Source organism: Electrona antarctica (genome assembly GCF_951216825.1).
Source record: "Electrona antarctica genome assembly, chromosome: 10".
NCBI lineage: Eukaryota > Metazoa > Chordata > Actinopteri > Myctophiformes > Myctophidae > Electrona > Electrona antarctica.
The window spans coordinates 30,970,740-30,989,449 of record NC_136791.1 but is presented as its reverse complement, the minus strand read 5'-3'; the positions used below and the strand labels follow the sequence as shown (position 1 = coordinate 30,989,449).

Sequence of the window (18,710 nt, the reverse complement as noted above, 5' to 3'; positions counted from 1 at the left end):
AAAACGTACTGTTGGCTCATTACACAGCCCTTTGGCGCTCACCGGTCATGTGTGAGTTGCTGCACCAGCTCCTGCCAGTGCCGGCTGGCACTCAGGTCAATCTTGTAGAGACCTCTGATGTGCTGGATGACTTTCTTCCGTTCCATGCCTTGCCGCAGAGACACATTCTGGGTGATGTCGGCGGCGATCTTGGAAATGTCCTTTGACTTTCCGTCTAGCCGCTGCATGAGACTGCAGTCAGCAGCAGAGGACAGAAACAAATGGATGGAACAGTTGCATCGAGAAAAGAAAAAAGCAGATAACAACCAATACTCTGCTGGTATCTGCACTGTGAGGAAAACCAACGCAGCAGCTTAGGAATACAACGTGACTCACCCTCTCTGCGTGTTGGACATTTTCTTTTCCCACGCCGCCTTGCTGGTCTTCTCCTCTCCCTCGTACTTGATCTTTTCCTAGATTAAATGAAAATCACAAGTCGTTTCTCGAGGACAAGTTGGTCCTGAAATGCATGAGGTAGAATATTGTTTCCCTGGCCTAGTTAGAAAACCGACTGGCTTTGGGCTGTGGTGGTATTTAGAGGAGCACACAGTACTGTTAAACATTGGATGGCTGCGGAACGCTTAGAGAGGCTCATCTAATGAGGAATGTTCATCTTTAGGAATAGAGTCCAAAGGGAAGCACGCACATCTCAAAACATGCTACAGGTGCTGAACAAAAGATATGTACAGTACAGTGAAAACACAGATCTAGACAGAGCTCCCAGGGACTTTATTTGCAGAGAAGAAAATATGTTGCTACCCGCAGTGGCGTGCACAGACATTTAGAGGGGCAGGTGCTCAAGTCAAAATAAGGGCACCTTGTGCAGCGTGTGGAACCGGCCGGTTGCCTTAATAGTGTGAGATTTATATATTGTGGGGCCTAAATAATATATTAGAAGCTTTTTATCAAGAATTGATCAATGTCACCATGGTCCACATACTGTACAGTGTACAATTTTTTTTTGTTTTTTTTCTTTCAAAAGGGCACATTGCCAAAAGGGCAGGGGGTGCTCTAGCACCCCCTAGTGTCTAATACTGTCTATCTGTGCACACCACTGGCTACCCGTGTGGGTCTTCATCAGGTATTACCTGACTGGCTCTAGGTCAGTGTGCGGATTGCCTTCCTTTTCACCGAACGTTCATCTTTAATCGCTGCCCATTCGAAAGGGGACCTTTATTTTGTGTGCATTTACCTCTTTGATAGCCTTGAGCATTTCTGGTTTGTGTGGCGCGTTGGGCGGTATGCATCGATGACCGCACAGCTTGAGCGAGGTCATGAAGATGCCCACGGCGCTCTGCTCTTCCTTGGAGAGGTTGTCCTTGTGGTCGTGCAGCATCTCGTGCAGGTAGAGAGCCAGCTTAGGGCCGTGCTGAAAGAAACAATAACCATCCATGATCATCTCGTGCAGGTAGAGAGCCAGCTTAGGGCCGTGCTGAAAGAAACAACAACCATCCATGATCATCTCATGCAGGTAGAGAGACAGTTTAGGGCCGTGCTGAAAGAAACAATAACCATCCATGATCATCTCGTGCAGGTAGAGAGCCAGCTTAGGGCCGTGCTGAAAGAAACCAAAAAACCTGTGTGAAGTGAGTGGTGCAACTCTGTGTGGGGGTCCCCGGGGGGGTTCCAGACCCACAGGAACGCACCCAGGGTGCCGGCCCGATTCCGGCGAGCCACCCCGTGTCCGAAACGGTTGAGAAATGACAGTTACCGTGTGGGGGGTCCCTCTACTGTTCCCTCTACTGTACCCTCTACTGTACTGTACTGTACTGTCACACCCGAAATCACCATATATACAGTTAATATGTGCGTGTGTGTTTGTGTGTGTGTTAGGTTGCGCACAGGTGGTGAAAAACAACCATGCTGTTTTCGTGCTCAGACGCACCCAGCCACCTACCCACACACAGCTCCGTAAGGGAGTGGTTGCACAACTCAAAAATCAGGAAATGAAGAAAACCGTATATTTGGAAAACAAAGCAATACTGCCTCATCTAAGTTGGTGCTGTGCTTCATTGCGTGAGAGGGGGAGAGGTGGTTAACTCCATTGGACCCTGTCTGCTGTAGAAGACAGTTTGAGGGTCCATGAGAGGGGGAGAGGGGGTTAACTCCATTGGACCCTGTCTGCTTTAGAAGACAGTTTGAGGGTCCAATGGAGTCAAGAGGTTTTGTCCAAAGCACTTTTTACTACTTTTCATTGATTCCATTTTTTTTGATCAACACATAGACAACAAAAAACCTTTTAGACTAAAATGTTAGGAAGGGACCAGTGGACAAGAGATCCAGTATAAGTCATTTTACACTTGGTTGCATGCTGAAAATAGCAGATCTACAAGCTCACACACACACACACACACACACACACACACACACACACACACACACACACACACACACACACACACACACACACACACACACACACACACACACACACACACACACACACACACACACACACACACACACACACACACACACACACACGCGCGACCGAAGGCTTCCATGGCAACGTCACGTCGGGGCTGATGGAGAGCATGGAGAAACATCAGTCTGGATTATGTCAGAAGTCCACTGTACTGTACAGTTCAACCCGCTTTACTCACTCAGTACTGCCGAAGTATGTTTGAATCAAAACTATTGCTTTCAGAATTTGGCTATATAAATAAAGCTTTTGACTCTCCAATCTACAATACTGGTCACGATTGTGCCCAGACTGATTGTGTTAACCCATTAAGTCCTAAAAATAGGTCTATGAAGTATAAACGTAGTGTCTCCCCCGGACCCAAACTTAACCAATTCAGCCCCCTTTCAAAAATAGAGAAAATAGACGGTATATACAAGCTCACAACGTGTGCACATAGCAGCTTATAGATCTGTTATTTTCACTATTGTAAATAAATTAGTTTCTACAAAAAAATAACATTACTGAAATTCTAAAAAAATTAAATCATTCTGACATTTTTACATTTTGTAAAATGTTTGAAAATTGTTCTAATTTAAAAAAAGAAATAGAGTAGGAAAGATTTATATTAACTCACAACAATGCCTAAAATGTGTCCGTGATGACCCAAAATGCGGTCACGACCCAATGTTTGGACATTGAATTATTCGATTATTAGTCTGCGCTGAAGAGACACTTGTTTTTTTTGAAAAGCACTATATAAAATTCAAGTTATTAGTATTAATAATAATTAGAGCAATTAAGAGACAATTCGAGCTTTGTTCTCTCACCTCTAAACCTGGGCTGAGGCTCTCCCTGAGGATTTCCGAGTGCTTGGCGTCGAACACAAACTCCAGCGCCTCCTTCCTGTCGGACAGCAGCAGTGCAGGGCTCAGCGTGTGGACCAGCAGGCGGCCGATCTGCACGCGGAACGTGTCCCGACACGACCACAGGATCCTGCGCCACTGCTGGTGAGGGGCTCCACCCCGACCGGTGCTGCCCTGCGGACGGACAGTGGTGGGGAAAGTAATCAAAATGTTTTACTTAACCCACTTAACTCTAATTTAGAAGACATTTAATGTCTTCTAAATCCTGATAGTTTTCTGAAAAATCTATGTTTCTATATCAGTGGTTCTCAAGGTTTTCCATGTCAAGCACCCCAAAAATGATATGAATTTGGCCGCCGACCCCCATCTGAAAATATTTTGTTCTAGGGACTCTCCAGAAGCAAAGATTTGAGTTAAAACGTGCACTCTAAAATAATATATATTCAAACATTTGCGACACATTTTCACGATTTCTAAAAATAGCAGATCTACAAGCTCGTAGTGCGGCACTCGGTGTTGCGCTATGAGCTTGTAGATCTGCTATTTTTCAATAGCTAAAGTATAACATAAATAATCCTTAAAACACCAAAAGGGGTTCCCGCCCAGAATGGGTCAAGTAAAAGTAGCAATACGGCAATATAGTAAGTACTCCGTTACAAGTAAAAGTCCGGAATTCAAAATGGGGTACAGGGTTTAGTTCCGACATACTATTATTGGTCAGACTGTCATCAGACCGACAACCTACCTTAAACTCTAACCTATCCCTAACCTAAGCACGGGAGCAGCGCATGTTGGCCCTTGCAGCGCATGTTGGTTCCAGCATGTCGGTCCGTTGGTGTGTCTAATCTGCTTGTGCATCCCTTCCAAATGTACTCGAGTTAAGGTACAAAAGTATTGGCATCAGAATGTACTTAAAGTGCCAAAAGTAAAAGTACTCATTATGCAGAATGTCCCGTTTCAAGTTTCATGTTTAAGCATTTTTTTAAAAATAGCAGATCTACAAGCTCACAATGCTTCGCATTGCGACACATTGTGAGCTTGTAGATCTGCTATTTTTCAAATGGCCGAAATGTTAAATAGGGCTGAAGTGGTTAATATATGTTTCATAATAATAATCATAATTATGAATTGTAAAAGTAACTAGTAACTAAAGTTGTCAAAAGTACAATATTTGCCTCTGAGATGTAGTGGAGTAGAAGTAAAAGTACTGGAAATTTGACATACTAACTCAAGTAAAGTACAAATACCTCAAAATTGTACTTAAGTAAAAGTAAAAGTACTTAGTTACTTTCCACCACTGCCTGCGGAGCCACAACAACCAGCAACAAACAGCCCTTTACTGGTCGGACTGGATATATGGACTGAAACTGCACACTTTAGTTAGTGCTCGAGTGTTTTATTAATAGAATACATTATTAACAGATGCTTGTTATTCAACATGTAGAATTACCGGTATGCAGTACATTGTGAACACAATCCCTAGTGTGGTGAATTCAGAGAAAGATCCTTACAATAGGAAAGGACATTACTGTTCGATAGTGCTAGTAATTCAGAGAAAGCTCCTTACAATAGGAAAGGACATTACTGTTTGATACTGCTAGTAATTCTTCATTACTGTACCAGCCGTCTCCGCCAAAAGGATTTAACTTAAACCCAAGAAATCTTCACCAAAAACGGTAGATGTACAAGCAAGCTTGTAGACAGTGTTGTTTTTGGCAGCAAATTTCAATTTTAGTTTTAGTCATAGTCTTTGGAATGAAACTTCATTTAGTTTTAGTCACATTTTAGTCACCTGGAATGTTTTATTGTTATTCTAGTTTTAGTCGACTAAATGTCATGACATTTTAGTAGACTAAATCTACAGTTTGGCAGGCCGTGATGCCGTCGTAATGGCTGATGAAATAAACACTGCTTGTAGGCATTTTGGATGCTAGGGTTCATAATGTGGTCACAATGAACTAAAATAAAAGGCTAAAAGACAAAAACAGGCCTGGGCCGTGGCTCAGCGGCACCTTGGCCGGTAGTCCAAGTCTGGCAGTGTGCCGCGGGTTCGACTCCCGATCCCGACGGCCTTTACTGCATGTCACCCCACCCCCATCTCTCTCTCCATTTCCTGTCAGCCTACTGTCTGTCCCTCTATAAAAAATATAAAATAAAGGCGAAAGCCACAAAAAAAAAAGAAGACAAAAACAATTCCTACCAGGCTAATCTTGATTCCCTCCATCATGAGTTTGAGGATGTCTTTCTGGAAGCTCTTCTTGCTGGCGGGGGGGAGGGGGAAGGGGATGGGCGAGTGTGCCGAGCCTGCGGGCGTGGAGCCGCTGCTGCCCTCGTCCTGGGCCTGGTCGCCTGGGTCGGGCGTCAGCAGGTAGCCCGACATCTGCTCTGGGGAGTCGGGGATGTTCAGGAGGTCGTAGAAGTCCTCGCTCACTTCTACAACGAGAAAAAGGGGGAGGACAACACCAAAAAATGCTGAGCAAAAACGAAAGACGGGAAGCAGAATTTATTTCAGGTACTTGAACTGCCGACACTCGTATCAACCTAGGAGGCACTGGCGCTGTTGTCTTGCCCCAAAATGCACCCACTCTAAAGACACCCGACTCCACAATACCGTTGGAGGGGTTGAACCTGACACAGAGGTCATCATAATCTCTAGGGGCCAAGGGGGAAAAAAGTGTTTTGTTTTCAATGTATGGATTATTCTTTTATTTATTCAAGAAATTACTTAGAAAAATCATTTAATTTGGTATTAATTCATGAAAACATTAGCTTTTTTTGGGACAGTTTTTTTTAATTATTATAATAAAAAACAAAATATTAAGGGTCCCGACCCAGTGATTGGTAATGACTGCTCTAGGCCACCTAGAGTACATTGCAGAGTACATTGTAGACAACACTACTACTGTATACCCAAGAATAAGACACTGTCAATGCTGTGTACCATGGTAGATGAGCCTGTTGACAGCCAGCACCACAAGCCTCTGCAGGCGTTGCACAAACTCGGTCTCGCTGGCTCGGATGGGGTTCTCCTGGCTCATCCTTCTCTGCATCATCTGGTTCAGCTCGTCGCTCGCCACGGAGCGCATGCGGGTGAGGAGAGAGTCGGACTGGGCCAGCGAGAACCGACGTCGGCCTGGGGGGGAAAAAAGTGCGCAACGAAGAAGAAGTGCATTAGGTGACATTTCAAAAGTTCAGGGAGGGCGCAGTCATGCAACGACCTTATGAATCATTATCGCCAGGCTTGGATGATTAGAAAGATTCACTAATCAAAACAACATCTGTGCTGAAATCTCTCAACAGTTAATTAGCAGATGCGCGCGCATATCTGCTAATTAACGCGCACACACACATACAGTACACACACACACGCGTGCACACACGCACACACGCACACACACACACACACACGGGCACCAGTAATGCACAGAGGTACTGTACTGGGCTGATTAACCCCCAGTTTGAGGACCGGGGCAAAGGGTGAGTTTCACTGCAAAACAAAAAGGGAATAACATGTCCCGTCGAACGAACGGAAGATGTTTTCCCTCCTCCGCGGAGAGGGATGTCCACCGGCTACCTGACATGTAGGACGGAGATCCAGAGGGGGAGGGGAGGGGGGAATCCTGCGAGGAGAGGAAGCTGAAGGGAGGGGACAGGGGGATCTGGCCATAGGAGCAGTAGTGCTGCCTGGGGAGGCGGGGGATAATGGAGTCTTTCATGGCGATGGAACCTTTTGAGTCGGGGGGGAATGGGATGGGAAGACACAGCGGTGAGACACTTTCACAGGACAAACTCCATCAAATGAAATGTTCAATAATGAAGTTAAACTCTGGTTGAAATCAGGCCCGAGGTGCGAACACTAATACGTTAGGCACATTTTAAAACTGTTATTGCTTGTACTTAGATTATGTTTATGTTTATTGAAGGATCCCCATTAGAGACACATGACTGAGCCTCTAGTCTTCCTGGGGTCCTGAATAAAACAAATACAATACAAATGTACAACTAAAAATACAATTTAAAATAAAAAACAGAACAAAATAAAAACAAATACAAAGAACAAATTCACATTATTCACATTATAAATCAAAAGAACAAATTCGCAAAGATTAGATGCATTTATATTTGTATGTAAAATATTGTTTTAGGTAGATGTGTAGTTGTAAAAGATTGTTTTAGGTAGATGTTTAGCTGTATAGAAAGGCCTAACCAGGGACTTGGGTTGCAAATTAGCCTTGGCTACAAACCCTATGTACAACTACAATGCAACGGTTTCATGTTTTTACAACTTGATACATTGTTTCTTGTATTGTCCCTGTTAAATAAACAGGGACAATACCGACAATGGCCGCCATACCTGCAATGCTCTTGCGTTTCTGGTAGATGGCGTGATGCGGAGAGCTGGGCACGTTGACAGAGCTGCTCAGCTTCTGTGGATCCTGATTGGCTGTGGTCTTAATGAACTCTATTGCTGACTGGAGGACACGGAACTGCAGAGCCACTGCCATCTCTGGAGAAACAATCAGGGATTGTAATGCAATTTATACAGACATTTCATGCCAGTGGTTCGCACGCACACGCGCGCACACACACACACACACACACACACACACACACACACACACACACACACACACACACACACACACACACACACACACACACACACACACACACACACACACACACACACACACACACACACACACACACACACACACACACACACACACACACACACACACACACACACACACACACACACACACACACACACACACACGTTGCTGTCGGGCAGAAACCTCATAACTCCATATTTATACTTTTTTTTGGGGGTAAATGAATGCCCTATTTTGCCGTACTGCAGTGTCATACAAAGTAGCAAAAACATTATTTTGAATCCTGAATAGGCGTTTTGGACAATGTTATGAAGAATATATTGAATTGAAGAATATATTAACTGTTTTTAGATCGTTTTCAAATTGGTCTTAGCTTTTTTATGTAATTCACATGTATACCCTTTGTTTTTCTTTCCCTGGTCTTCTGATGTATTGTGATGTTTTTCTATGTGATTGTATTACTCGACGACACTGAAAATGAGTTTGATTACTCAGTGTAATTTCGAGAATAAATAAAACTTGAATGAAAAGAACACAACATTACAAATGAGAAAGGGAGTGAAAGACTTGAAATTTAGAGCGACATGAGCACATTTTACTTCCTCTGCATACCCCCATTTGAGAACCACGGTATACTGTAGCTGCCAGAGTACAGTAAGGCCACATCAATCATGTTTTTCTCCCCCAGAGTGAATACATTTCCAGTCCCCTGCCTCACCTCGTGTGCGGCGCATCTTGCTGCTCTGCATGTAGCCCAGGAGGGTAATGAGGTCTTCGATGATGCGGAAGTATTGGGAACCCGAGGAGCTGCAGGAGTGGATGGTCACGGCCACCAGCAGCTGCTGGATGTCACACACCAGCAGCTTGTAGTCGTTCAGGGGGATGCTGCATGGGGAGAGACCGAGTCAGTCAGGGGGATGCTGCATGGGGAGAGACTGAGTCAGTCAGGGGGATGCTGCATGGGGAGAGACTGAGTCAGTCAGGGGGATGCTGCATGGGGAGAGACTGAGTCGTTCAGGGGGATGCTGCATGGGGAGAGACTGAGTCAGTCAGGGGGATGCTGCATGGGGAGAGACTGAGTCAGTCAGGGGGATGCTGCATGGGGAGAGACTGAGTCGTTCAGGGGGATGCTGCATGGGGAGAGACTGAGTCAGTCAGGGGGATGCTGCATGGGGAGAGACTGAGTCAGTCAGGGGGATGCTGCATGGGGAGAGACTGAGTCAGTCAGGGGGATGCTGCATGGGGAGAGACTGAGTCAGTCAGGGGGATGCTGCATGGGGAGAGACTGAGTCAGTCAGGGGGATGCTGCATGGGGAGAGACTGAGTCAGTCAGGGGGATGCTGCATGGGGAGAGACTGAGTCAGTCAGGGGGATGCTGCATGGGGAGAGACTGAGTCAGTCAGGGGGATGCTGCATGGGGAGAGACTGAGTCAGTCAGGGGGATGCTGCATGGGGAGAGACTGAGTCAGTCAGGGGGATGCTGCATGGGGAGAGCAAGGGGAACATTAACCCATTTAGGCCTGACCTCGAAATTAAAAAAAAATCTTCTAAATCCTCCAGTTTTTCTGAAATAAATATTTTCACGATTTTTCAAAAATAGCAGACCTACAAGCTCGTAGCGCGCCACTCGGTGGCGCGCTATGAGCTTGTAGATCTGCTATTTTTCAATAGCTACATTTTAACATAATGTTTAAAACACCAAAAGGGGTTCCCGCCCAAACAGGGTTAAGCACAGGGAGTCAGTCAGCCACTTCTATTCCACACGTCAATGAAGTTAGACCAATTAATGTGATCCACCATTTAATTCACGGCTCAACGGTTCGAACTGAGGCCGATTATGTAAACAATTTCACAATAAATAAATAAAACATGTTCTAGACATTCTAATGATCACAAAAAACTATATATTACAGTTATTTATCTATAGTCCAGAGATTTTTAATTGTGAATTTCTGTCTCTGTGGGGGGTATTTATATGCAAATATCATGACCAATGGTATTGCAATGAACATCAATGATGACGTTTAGGTGAAAAAAGAACATTAAAACATGTAATTAATTAATTAAAATATGTTATTACAACGCTGGGTGTTACAGAGGGTTAATCGGATTATGACACTTATTTAGCTATCACCTTATAAATTCGATTTTAGCTTCTTTTAGACATGTTCTAACTAACCAAAAAAATGCATTAAAGATGAATAATTCATTCAAAAATAAATCCAACAATATTTTGGTTCTTGATCCTCATTCCCAAAGTGGGGTCCAGGGACACCTAGGGGTCCTTGAGAGAGTTCCAGGGGGTCCCCAGCTAAAAGATAATTTGTTCCACACGGCGTGGAACAAACTCCCACTGTACCGCGGGCCAATTACAGTTAATTTGGGGGTCCTTGAACATGAAAACGTTTGGGGGGGAACCACCGATATACAATGACTCACCCGTTCTCCATGCCGTTGAGGGTGGAGAGGGTGTTGAAGAGGACGTAATAGAATGACTCACCCATTCTCCATGCCGTTGAGGGTGGAGAGGGTGTTGAAGAGGACGTAATAGAATGACTCACCCATTCTCCATGCCGTTGAGGGTGGAGAGGGTGTTGAAGAGGACGTAATAGAATGACTCACCCGTTCTCCATGCCGTTGAGGGTGGAGAGGGTGTTGAAGAGCACGTAGAGCAGGCCGTGGTCCAGCAGGATGTCGGCCAGCTTGGGGCAGGCGTTGATGAGCTGCAGCAGCATGCACAGGATGTTGTGCACCAGCGCGTTCTCGTACAGGGAGTTCTCGATCAGCCCCAGCACGGGGATGATGCAGCGCTTCCTGAACGGCGAGATGTTCTCCATGTCCTCCAGGTCCAGACTGTGTGAAGAAGAGGAATTTAGACCCCATTTGACGGCCATTAATCACAACTCAAATGAAGTAGTTAATTATTCATCATTGGCCAAACGGGATGAAAAGATTTAGTTCTGTAGTAGTTCCTTAGATCCCGAGGGGTCGCGACCCACGGGTTGAGAACCCCTGCCTTAGATCAGTGGTTCTCAAACCGCCGAGGGCAACGACCCCATCCAAAAAGAGTTTGTGAGTTTTGTGTTTTCAAAAATGTTCAGAAATAGCAGGAAGAATAGCAGATCTACAAGCTCACAACATTTGTTGGCTATTTTCACTACTTCTTAAATTTTATCGTTTCAATTTATGGAATTTCTTAGATTTTTCTTTTATTCTTTCAATAAATTACTGAAAAAGATAATTTAATTTGTTTTCAATTCATGAAAATGTAGCTTTTTTGGGATTGTTTTTAGTTGTTTTTAGTTTTTTTGGGGGTGACAAAGGCGTTGTCTAGCAACCGGGACAGGACTAAAGGTTGGTTTTCAGCCTAGCCGTTTCATATTGATAAAGAAGCTTAAAAAGCTGCGATATCACGGCTTCGGCAGACAACGGGTCTTGCATACACAGATACGATATTGCGGCTTCGGCAGTAAAACAATAAAATGTAGAAAACAAAAAATAAATGGACCCGTAAAAAATGTGTCCGTGACCCACATGTGGGGAAACAGTGCCTTCTTAGACCCCCCCACCCCCACCCCCTCGATGTCATACAGCAGACCCCCCCAATGACTCACTCGTCCTCGAGGCCCACCGGCCGTCCAAACAGCATCTCCAGAAAGCATTCCAGCAGCCCCTGGCTGCCTTGGTGCAGGTACAGCTGGTTGGCTAGCAGGGAGAAGCCATGGTTCTTCAGGAACTTCTCCTTCTGCTCCTTGAAGGCTCTGCTGAAATAGGCGTCCAGCAGCTAAGAGAGAGAGAGAGAGAGAGAGAGAGAGAGAGAGAGAGAGAGAGAGAGAGAGAGAGAGACATTTGTATTAATCTTCTGTAGTGTGTAGTTTGTTTTAGCCCACTGTAGAATAATGGCTGATACAATTAGGTTAATGATAATGTCCATTTTAGAGCCTTGTAATCGTCATATGAAAGCCTTATACTGTACTGTTACCATCGTAATAGTTCTCATAATCACAGTAAAGAATGCCTTTTTGAGGGCGCTTTAGTGACACAGTTTTTTTGTTATATTGCCCTGATATTGAACTCTTCCAGTTGTTTTGCTCGCTGACCAAAAACACTGTCCTATCTCTCACTCAACCACAGAAACATGCAGTACACTCACTTCCTCAATGCTCACTCATTGGGGACTTTCTGTCTCCATGTTGGCCCCTGTCTGGGGTCACATTTTATCCCATATGAACCCTTAGATCAGGGTTCCCCAATTAATTTTCCTCGAGGGCCATATTTTGACTAGGGTACCAGGCTGGGGGCCGAGTCCGCACGTGTGAGGTCGAGGTCTTGAAATTCTTCCGCGGGCCGCAAGGGGGCGCTCCGCGGGCCGCAAATGGCCCGCGGGCCGCCTATTGGGGAACCCTGCCTTAGATTGTGAAAGTGAAAACAAATTTGAAAAGATTGTGTGCGCGTGTGTGTGCGTGTGTGTGCGTGCGTGTGGAGGGGTGGTGGTGCTGGTCTATTAAATAAAGTCCAACCCAAAACATCTACAAAGGCAAAAACCAACCCGATATGCTGAACCTTCAGACGGTATACCTTCATGACGCCTTGCTGGATGAGAGGCGAGGAGTGGTTGACCAGGACGATGAGTGCCTCGGGCTGGATGAGCTTGTCCATCACCTCCTCCAACATCAGGTCGGGCAGCAGCAGCAGGACACCTCTCAGAAGGTCGTACAGGCCACAGCAGATCAGCACCAGGCAGTCCTCTGTGCTGGACCTGCTGCCACAACGTTGCAATACATCACAATGTTTCCCATTCCTTTGACTTTTAGGTTTTCAATTCAGGTTAGTTTTAATTAGTTTTTTAAAGGGAGTTTTAGTGGGGTTTTTTGAGGGGGCGCTAGCCCTTCCAATCCATGGCTATTCCCATTCTACGTACTGTGAATACAAATTTCAAACAATCAATCATGGCGTTTGAAGATTGCGTCATATGGCAGTCTAAGTCAGGGGTTCTCAACGTTTTTGGCTGAGGACCACCAAAAATGCCCCCCTCCCCACCACCAATACAAATTGGCCGCTACAATAACCTTAATAATAGTCAAAATCCATCATAAATAAATACTGAAACCAGATATAATCATTAAGGAAAGTTTATGCATGCACTGTGTGTGTACTATGTAAACTCTAAATTTCCAATTTTCCAGCCATTCAGTTGCAAAAACAAAACAAAAAACAAAACAAAAAAAAACTATTGAAAATAATTTGGAGACCCCCCAAAATAATATCGGGGCGACCCCCAGGTTGAGAACCCCTGGTCTAAGTCAGAGGACTTAAAGACGAAAATATATACACAAACTAATTTTGTTTCTTGGCTGCCACCTCGTCATGTAGCAGCCAAGTCTATGGACAAAAACAACAGATCTACCAGCTTGTAGCTGCTACTGTGCAGGACCATCAGAGAAGCAAAGCAGTGTCAGTGTACTGTACCGGTCATTGGAGTCGCTCTTGCTGTGGGCCCGCTCGTACCCGGGCGAGTAGGTGTAGCTCTCCCAGTCCTCGGGCAGGGTGGAGCCTCGGTCGGCCGTGGAGGGCCAGCGGCCGACGGGCAGGGAGCCGTTGGGAGCCGGGAACGCCAGGCCCAAACTGGCCAGGTTGCTCTGGCTCCTCTGGAAGGACTGGATGCCCTTCACGGACACAGCCACAGACAGACAGTAAAAATGGGTGCTATGACAACAGGTATTGCATACTACAGATATCTCCATATACAGTATGGGCACAAAAGGGACACAGACAGATAGTTAAAGGAGCATTCAGTGATTTGGGTGATTTGGAAAACCCCACCTGGCCTCAGTCTGCCAGAAAACCCTAAATGATCTCAGATATTTCATAACCGCAGTCGTTAGTGCCTCAATCTGCAAATTCCTCAACAGCTTAGCTGTTATTATGGCTACCGAACCATCATAATTTTACATATTGTGTAAGTGTGTACTGTAGGGCACACGACGGCGCTAGTGTTGTGGCTCCACCTATCGCCTATTTTTGGTGCAGGACACACTTGTATAGAAGACATCCCACTGAGCAAGTGAGTAATAGACGTCTGTCTCAAAATGGATTATAACTGGTCTAAAAATCAAAGTTTTTTGCGGTATAAGCTTAGCTTAGACTTTGATTAGCAGTTTTTTAGTCTATGACGTTGTTTCAACGCCAACTTTCATTTTTAGACCATTTATAACCCATTTGTAGACGGCAATTTAGACGTCTAATAGCCTAAAATAATGCTCAGTGGGAGATGCTGACTTCTATGGAATCCTTAAAACGACTGAAATCAAGTCGTGGTGGCCGACTGAGAACTTTTAAATCCATGCCTTCAGGCTGTCGGGGCGTCGCGGCGCCGCCGCCGCCTCGTCGCTGGCCCAGTCGAAGCGGTCCTCGGACTCCGCCACCCCGAGGCTGCCCTCCGCCAGGCTGTCCAGCTCCGTGGCGGCCTCGTCTCGGTCCTCCTCCACGCTGATGGAGGGGGCGCTCAGGGCCACCGCCGGCACCGGCGATGCCTCGCCACCGGCGCCGCTGTCTTTGGAGTCACAGATGGTTTTGGCCGACTCGCAGCTGCTGAGGAGCTGGTCGCCGTCACCCCCCCCACCGGCGACGCCCCTCTTGAGCGTCTCCGTGCTGCCCAGGGCCTCCTGCTGCAGCTGCGTGGCGAGGGAGGCCCCGCCACCTCCTCCTCCGTCGCCACCGCCTATCTCGCCGCAGCTGCCGTGGCCGCGTCGAGGTGCCAGTGTCGGGGAAGAGTATGGAGATGGTGCCAGGCTAGGGGGTCGTAGTAGGGTCTGACCGTTGGCCCCGTGTTCAGGGGAAGGGCCTGGGTGTAGGTGGCCTGGTGGTGATGTGGAGAAAATCAATGAACCTTTTAGAAAGAACTAGGCAGTGGTTTGGTTACGTTGGAAATGAGTCATGCAACAGTATAGAACTAGGCAGTGGTTTGGTTACGTTGGAAATGAGTCATGCAACAGTATAGCTTCATTTTTATATTACTAGATTGGTACAGTAGATTCAGGGGTTCTCAACCTGGGGGTCGCGACCCCTCGGTTTGTCGCCAAATTATTTTGGGGGGCCCCCAGATTATACAACTTTATTGTCAGCTTGCACTGAAATTTGTTTTGCGTCCATGAAGTCACCATTCAAGATACAGACAAGACAGACACAACACATTACAAAAAGATACATTACAGGACACAAATCACAGAAACAGACAGGAACAAGAACATATCCTCTGGTTTACCGATTTTGGTTTAAAAGCAGAACAGACTGCATTTAAACCAAAATCGGTAAGCCAGAGGATATGTTCTTGTTCCTGTCTGTTTCTGTGATTTGTGTCCTGTAATGTATCTTTTTGTAACGTATTTGTAATGTACCTTCAGAGGGACCGTCCATGAAGACAGTGGGGGAGAGAGACATCACAGAGCTGCAGCCAGACTTGCCTCCTACGCTGTTGGAGTGTCTCAGGTACATGATGGACTGAACCTTCTCCTGGTACAGCTTACCATCTGACGCACAGAGAAACCAGTTAAAACCTTCTCCTGGTACAGCTTACCATCTGACACACAGAGAAACCAGTTAAAACCTTCTCATGGTACAGCTTACCATCTGACACACAGAGAAACCAGTTAAAACCTTCTCATGGTACAGCTTACCATCTGACACAGAGAAACCAGTTAAAACCTTCACCTGGTACAGATTACCATCTGACACACAGAGAAACCAGTTAAACCTTATCCTGGTACAGCTTACCATCTGACACACAGAGAAACCAGTTAAAACCTTCACCTGGTACAGATTATCATCTGACACACAGAGATACCAGTTAAACCTTCTCCTGGTACAGCTTACCATCTGACACACAGAGAAACCAGTTAAAACCTTCTCATGGTACAGCTTACCATCTGACACACAGAGAAACCAGTTAAAACCGTCACCTGGTACAGATTACCATCTGACACACAGAGATACCAGTTAAACCTTCTCCTGGTACAGTTTACCATCTGACACACAGAGAAACCAGTTGTCCCAATGCCAAATTACAACTTGGGAATAGTGCTGCCACTCTCCATAATTAATGAATCGACTAATGGATAAGCAGGTCTCTCTCTCTCTCTCTCTCTCTCTCTCTCCTCAGAGAATTACTGTGAACTCATTACAGGAATAGGGCATAGCAGTGGGTGTGGTTTTCTGGACACACTGAAAAATCGGCCATTCATTTTTCCCCATAGAGATTTACAAAAATATTGATATCAATTATTTTAAGCCTAGAATCAAGCCATCCAGGATCCTGGTGAATCATGACCATAACACCTTTGATTCTGTGATTTTTTTTTATAATAATATACTACATTTAACACCCCGATCGCCCGGGGTTATTTAATCCATTAAATCATAGCGCCCGGCGATTTATAGTAGCGATGCACTTTTACCAACGGACCGGATGTTATCCCGGATGTGGCTGTAGCAGCTAAATGTAGCCAAAACACTCTAGAGGTGATCGGCAACAACGGGAGGTATGATTAAATTAGACGTTATGATTTAGATCAAGAGTTATTAACGTTTAAAGATTTTCGGTCTCGTCGGCTAAACAGGGGGGGAACATTTTGTTTATTCTTCACAGAATCAAAAGGTGTTATGGTCATTGATTCTAGGCTTAAAATAATTGATAATTGATCAAATAAGCTCACAACGCGTTGTGAGTTTGTATATCAGCTATTCTCAGCATGCAACCAAGTTTAAAATGACTTATACTGGATCTCTTGTCCACTAGTCCCTTCCTATTTAGTCTTAAGTCACCATAGCTTAGTTTTCATTTAGTTTCCATTTAGTTTTCGTCAGTGGAAAAAGGTAGTCGACGAACATTTTCCGTCTTAGTTTTAGTTGACGAAATCAACAGCGCTCTACGAGGCCAACCCACCTATGTGCAGGGAGAAGTAGAAGCTGGTAGGGGTGTGGCAGACGTAGGTGTTAGTGGGCGGGTGGACAGCCAGCAGGAAGTTGTAGACCAATCGCAGCAGCTCCAAGTCCGGCGGAGAACCCAGTACTTCCTGGATGATTTTGACGAATGACAGACAGACTTCCTGCGGGATGTTAATCAGATGCATGTCCTTGTGCTCCTGAAAGACAACATGCACAACCAAAGTCTCAGTCAAAGTTTTCAAGATTGTTTTTATTGTTACTTTATTGTCATTTTGTTTCCACAATAAATGGAAAGGTGTGCTCCTCGGAGCAAGCCCCGCAAATGTGGTACTTGGAACTTTCATTGTATGACCTACAGTACAGTTCAAGAGCGCCACCATGAGGCCGATTTGAAAAGCGTAGGTTTGCATTTCTTCCTCGGCCTAGTGGGAATGTGCAAGTTTCACAGCAATCGGAAAGCTGCGTTCAGCATTCGAGGTATTTAGTTCAAAACAGGCCACTCCTGTATGTCCGAATGTTAGGCAGTCAGTTTGGAATATGGAGAGAGATCCGTCTCGATAAATAGGCAGGAGAAGGGCGCACCAATATTAATGAGGTGCTAAAAGGCCTAAGGCGATGAACAATGAAAAAGAAGAAAAAGGCTGCACACTCATAGCCACGATGCTGGAAATGTATGAACAGAAACCAACGTTTCGACCTGTAAGGTCTTCTTCAGGGAATGAGAGATCCGTCTCGATCACATGACTATAGTGTATCGATTTGCGTGACGTTTTGGACAAAATCTGTAGGAGTAACTGTTCAATCTGTCCAACGGTGCCGGAGATTAGCTGTGCACAGACGGACGGACATACGGACAAACACACTCACGGACGGCGGAGGCAACAATGAAATAATAACGAATAGCAACAACAACAGTACGAAAAATAGCAAAGTGGGTACGTTAGTCTTAGCACTTTGATGTGCTTGAAGGTGCTGTGTACATCCTACTTCTAAATATGATGTGTGCACTGCACAGTATGCGTATAATATATTTACAGTTTTACACTAGGGCATTAAGCAACTAGTCGACTATTCAACTAGTCGACTAGTAAAACCACTAGTCGACCTTGTTGGTACTAGTTGATTTTTTTTGTTTTTGTTTTGTAGGCCTCAAGATCAGGTAGATTATAGTTGTAGTCACCAATGTACACAGTTTTTAAATGTACAAATATATATATATTTTTTTTTTACATAATAGGTAGTTAAACAACTAGTCGACTAGTAAACTAGGCAACTAGTCAACTAGTAAAAATGACTAGACGTGAATGCCCTAGTACGTTAGTCATAGCACTTTGATGTGCTTGAAGGTGCTGTGTACATCCTACTTCTGCAATATGATCGTGTGCACTGCACAGTATGCGTATAATGTATTTACAGTTTTACACCCATATATTTTGAACAGTGAACATTTTTGGGAAGGACACGGCGCTGACCTGTAACACCTGGCAGGTGAGCAGGAAGCGATGCACCACCTGGGCCTTGAGGAACTGGCGGATGTTGAACACCTGCTGGGGGTGGTGCACCCTGATGAGGATCTCCAAGGCAGCGAGCAGCGTCTCCCACACTCCACACTGATGGCAACACAACATCTACTCTTTAGTACCATCTGGTTCTCAAGCCTTTTTCATATCAACGTCCATTACATTGCTGTCCGGAGGAAACCTCATAACTCCATTTTTGATACTTTTAAAATAGTTAAAAGATAGCAGATGGTCTGCATGAATCTCTTCACAAAGCATCGTGTTGTGAGGTTTTTTTTTTGCTATTTTTTTTATGTATGACAAAGTAGGGCATTCATTTATGAAA

At 45.2% G+C, this 18,710-nt stretch overlaps 1 protein-coding gene across 1 annotated transcript in view; it reads right to left on the bottom strand.

The window, feature by feature from the left end:
- The window catches only part of lyst (lysosomal trafficking regulator), a 102,699-nt gene that overhangs the window by 23,686 nt on the left and 60,303 nt on the right, over positions 1-18,710 (bottom strand). Inside the window, 16 exon segments of the mRNA XM_079513311.1 lie at positions 43-231; positions 376-452; positions 1,232-1,408; positions 3,271-3,480; positions 5,507-5,739; positions 6,248-6,439; positions 7,661-7,813; positions 8,641-8,807; positions 10,545-10,775; positions 11,537-11,706; positions 12,501-12,684; positions 13,392-13,588; positions 14,270-14,781; positions 15,320-15,451; positions 16,864-17,062; positions 18,338-18,475. Of these exon segments, the coding sequence (XP_079369437.1) occupies positions 43-231; positions 376-452; positions 1,232-1,408; positions 3,271-3,480; positions 5,507-5,739; positions 6,248-6,439; positions 7,661-7,813; positions 8,641-8,807; positions 10,545-10,775; positions 11,537-11,706; positions 12,501-12,684; positions 13,392-13,588; positions 14,270-14,781; positions 15,320-15,451; positions 16,864-17,062; positions 18,338-18,475 (3,161 nt within the window).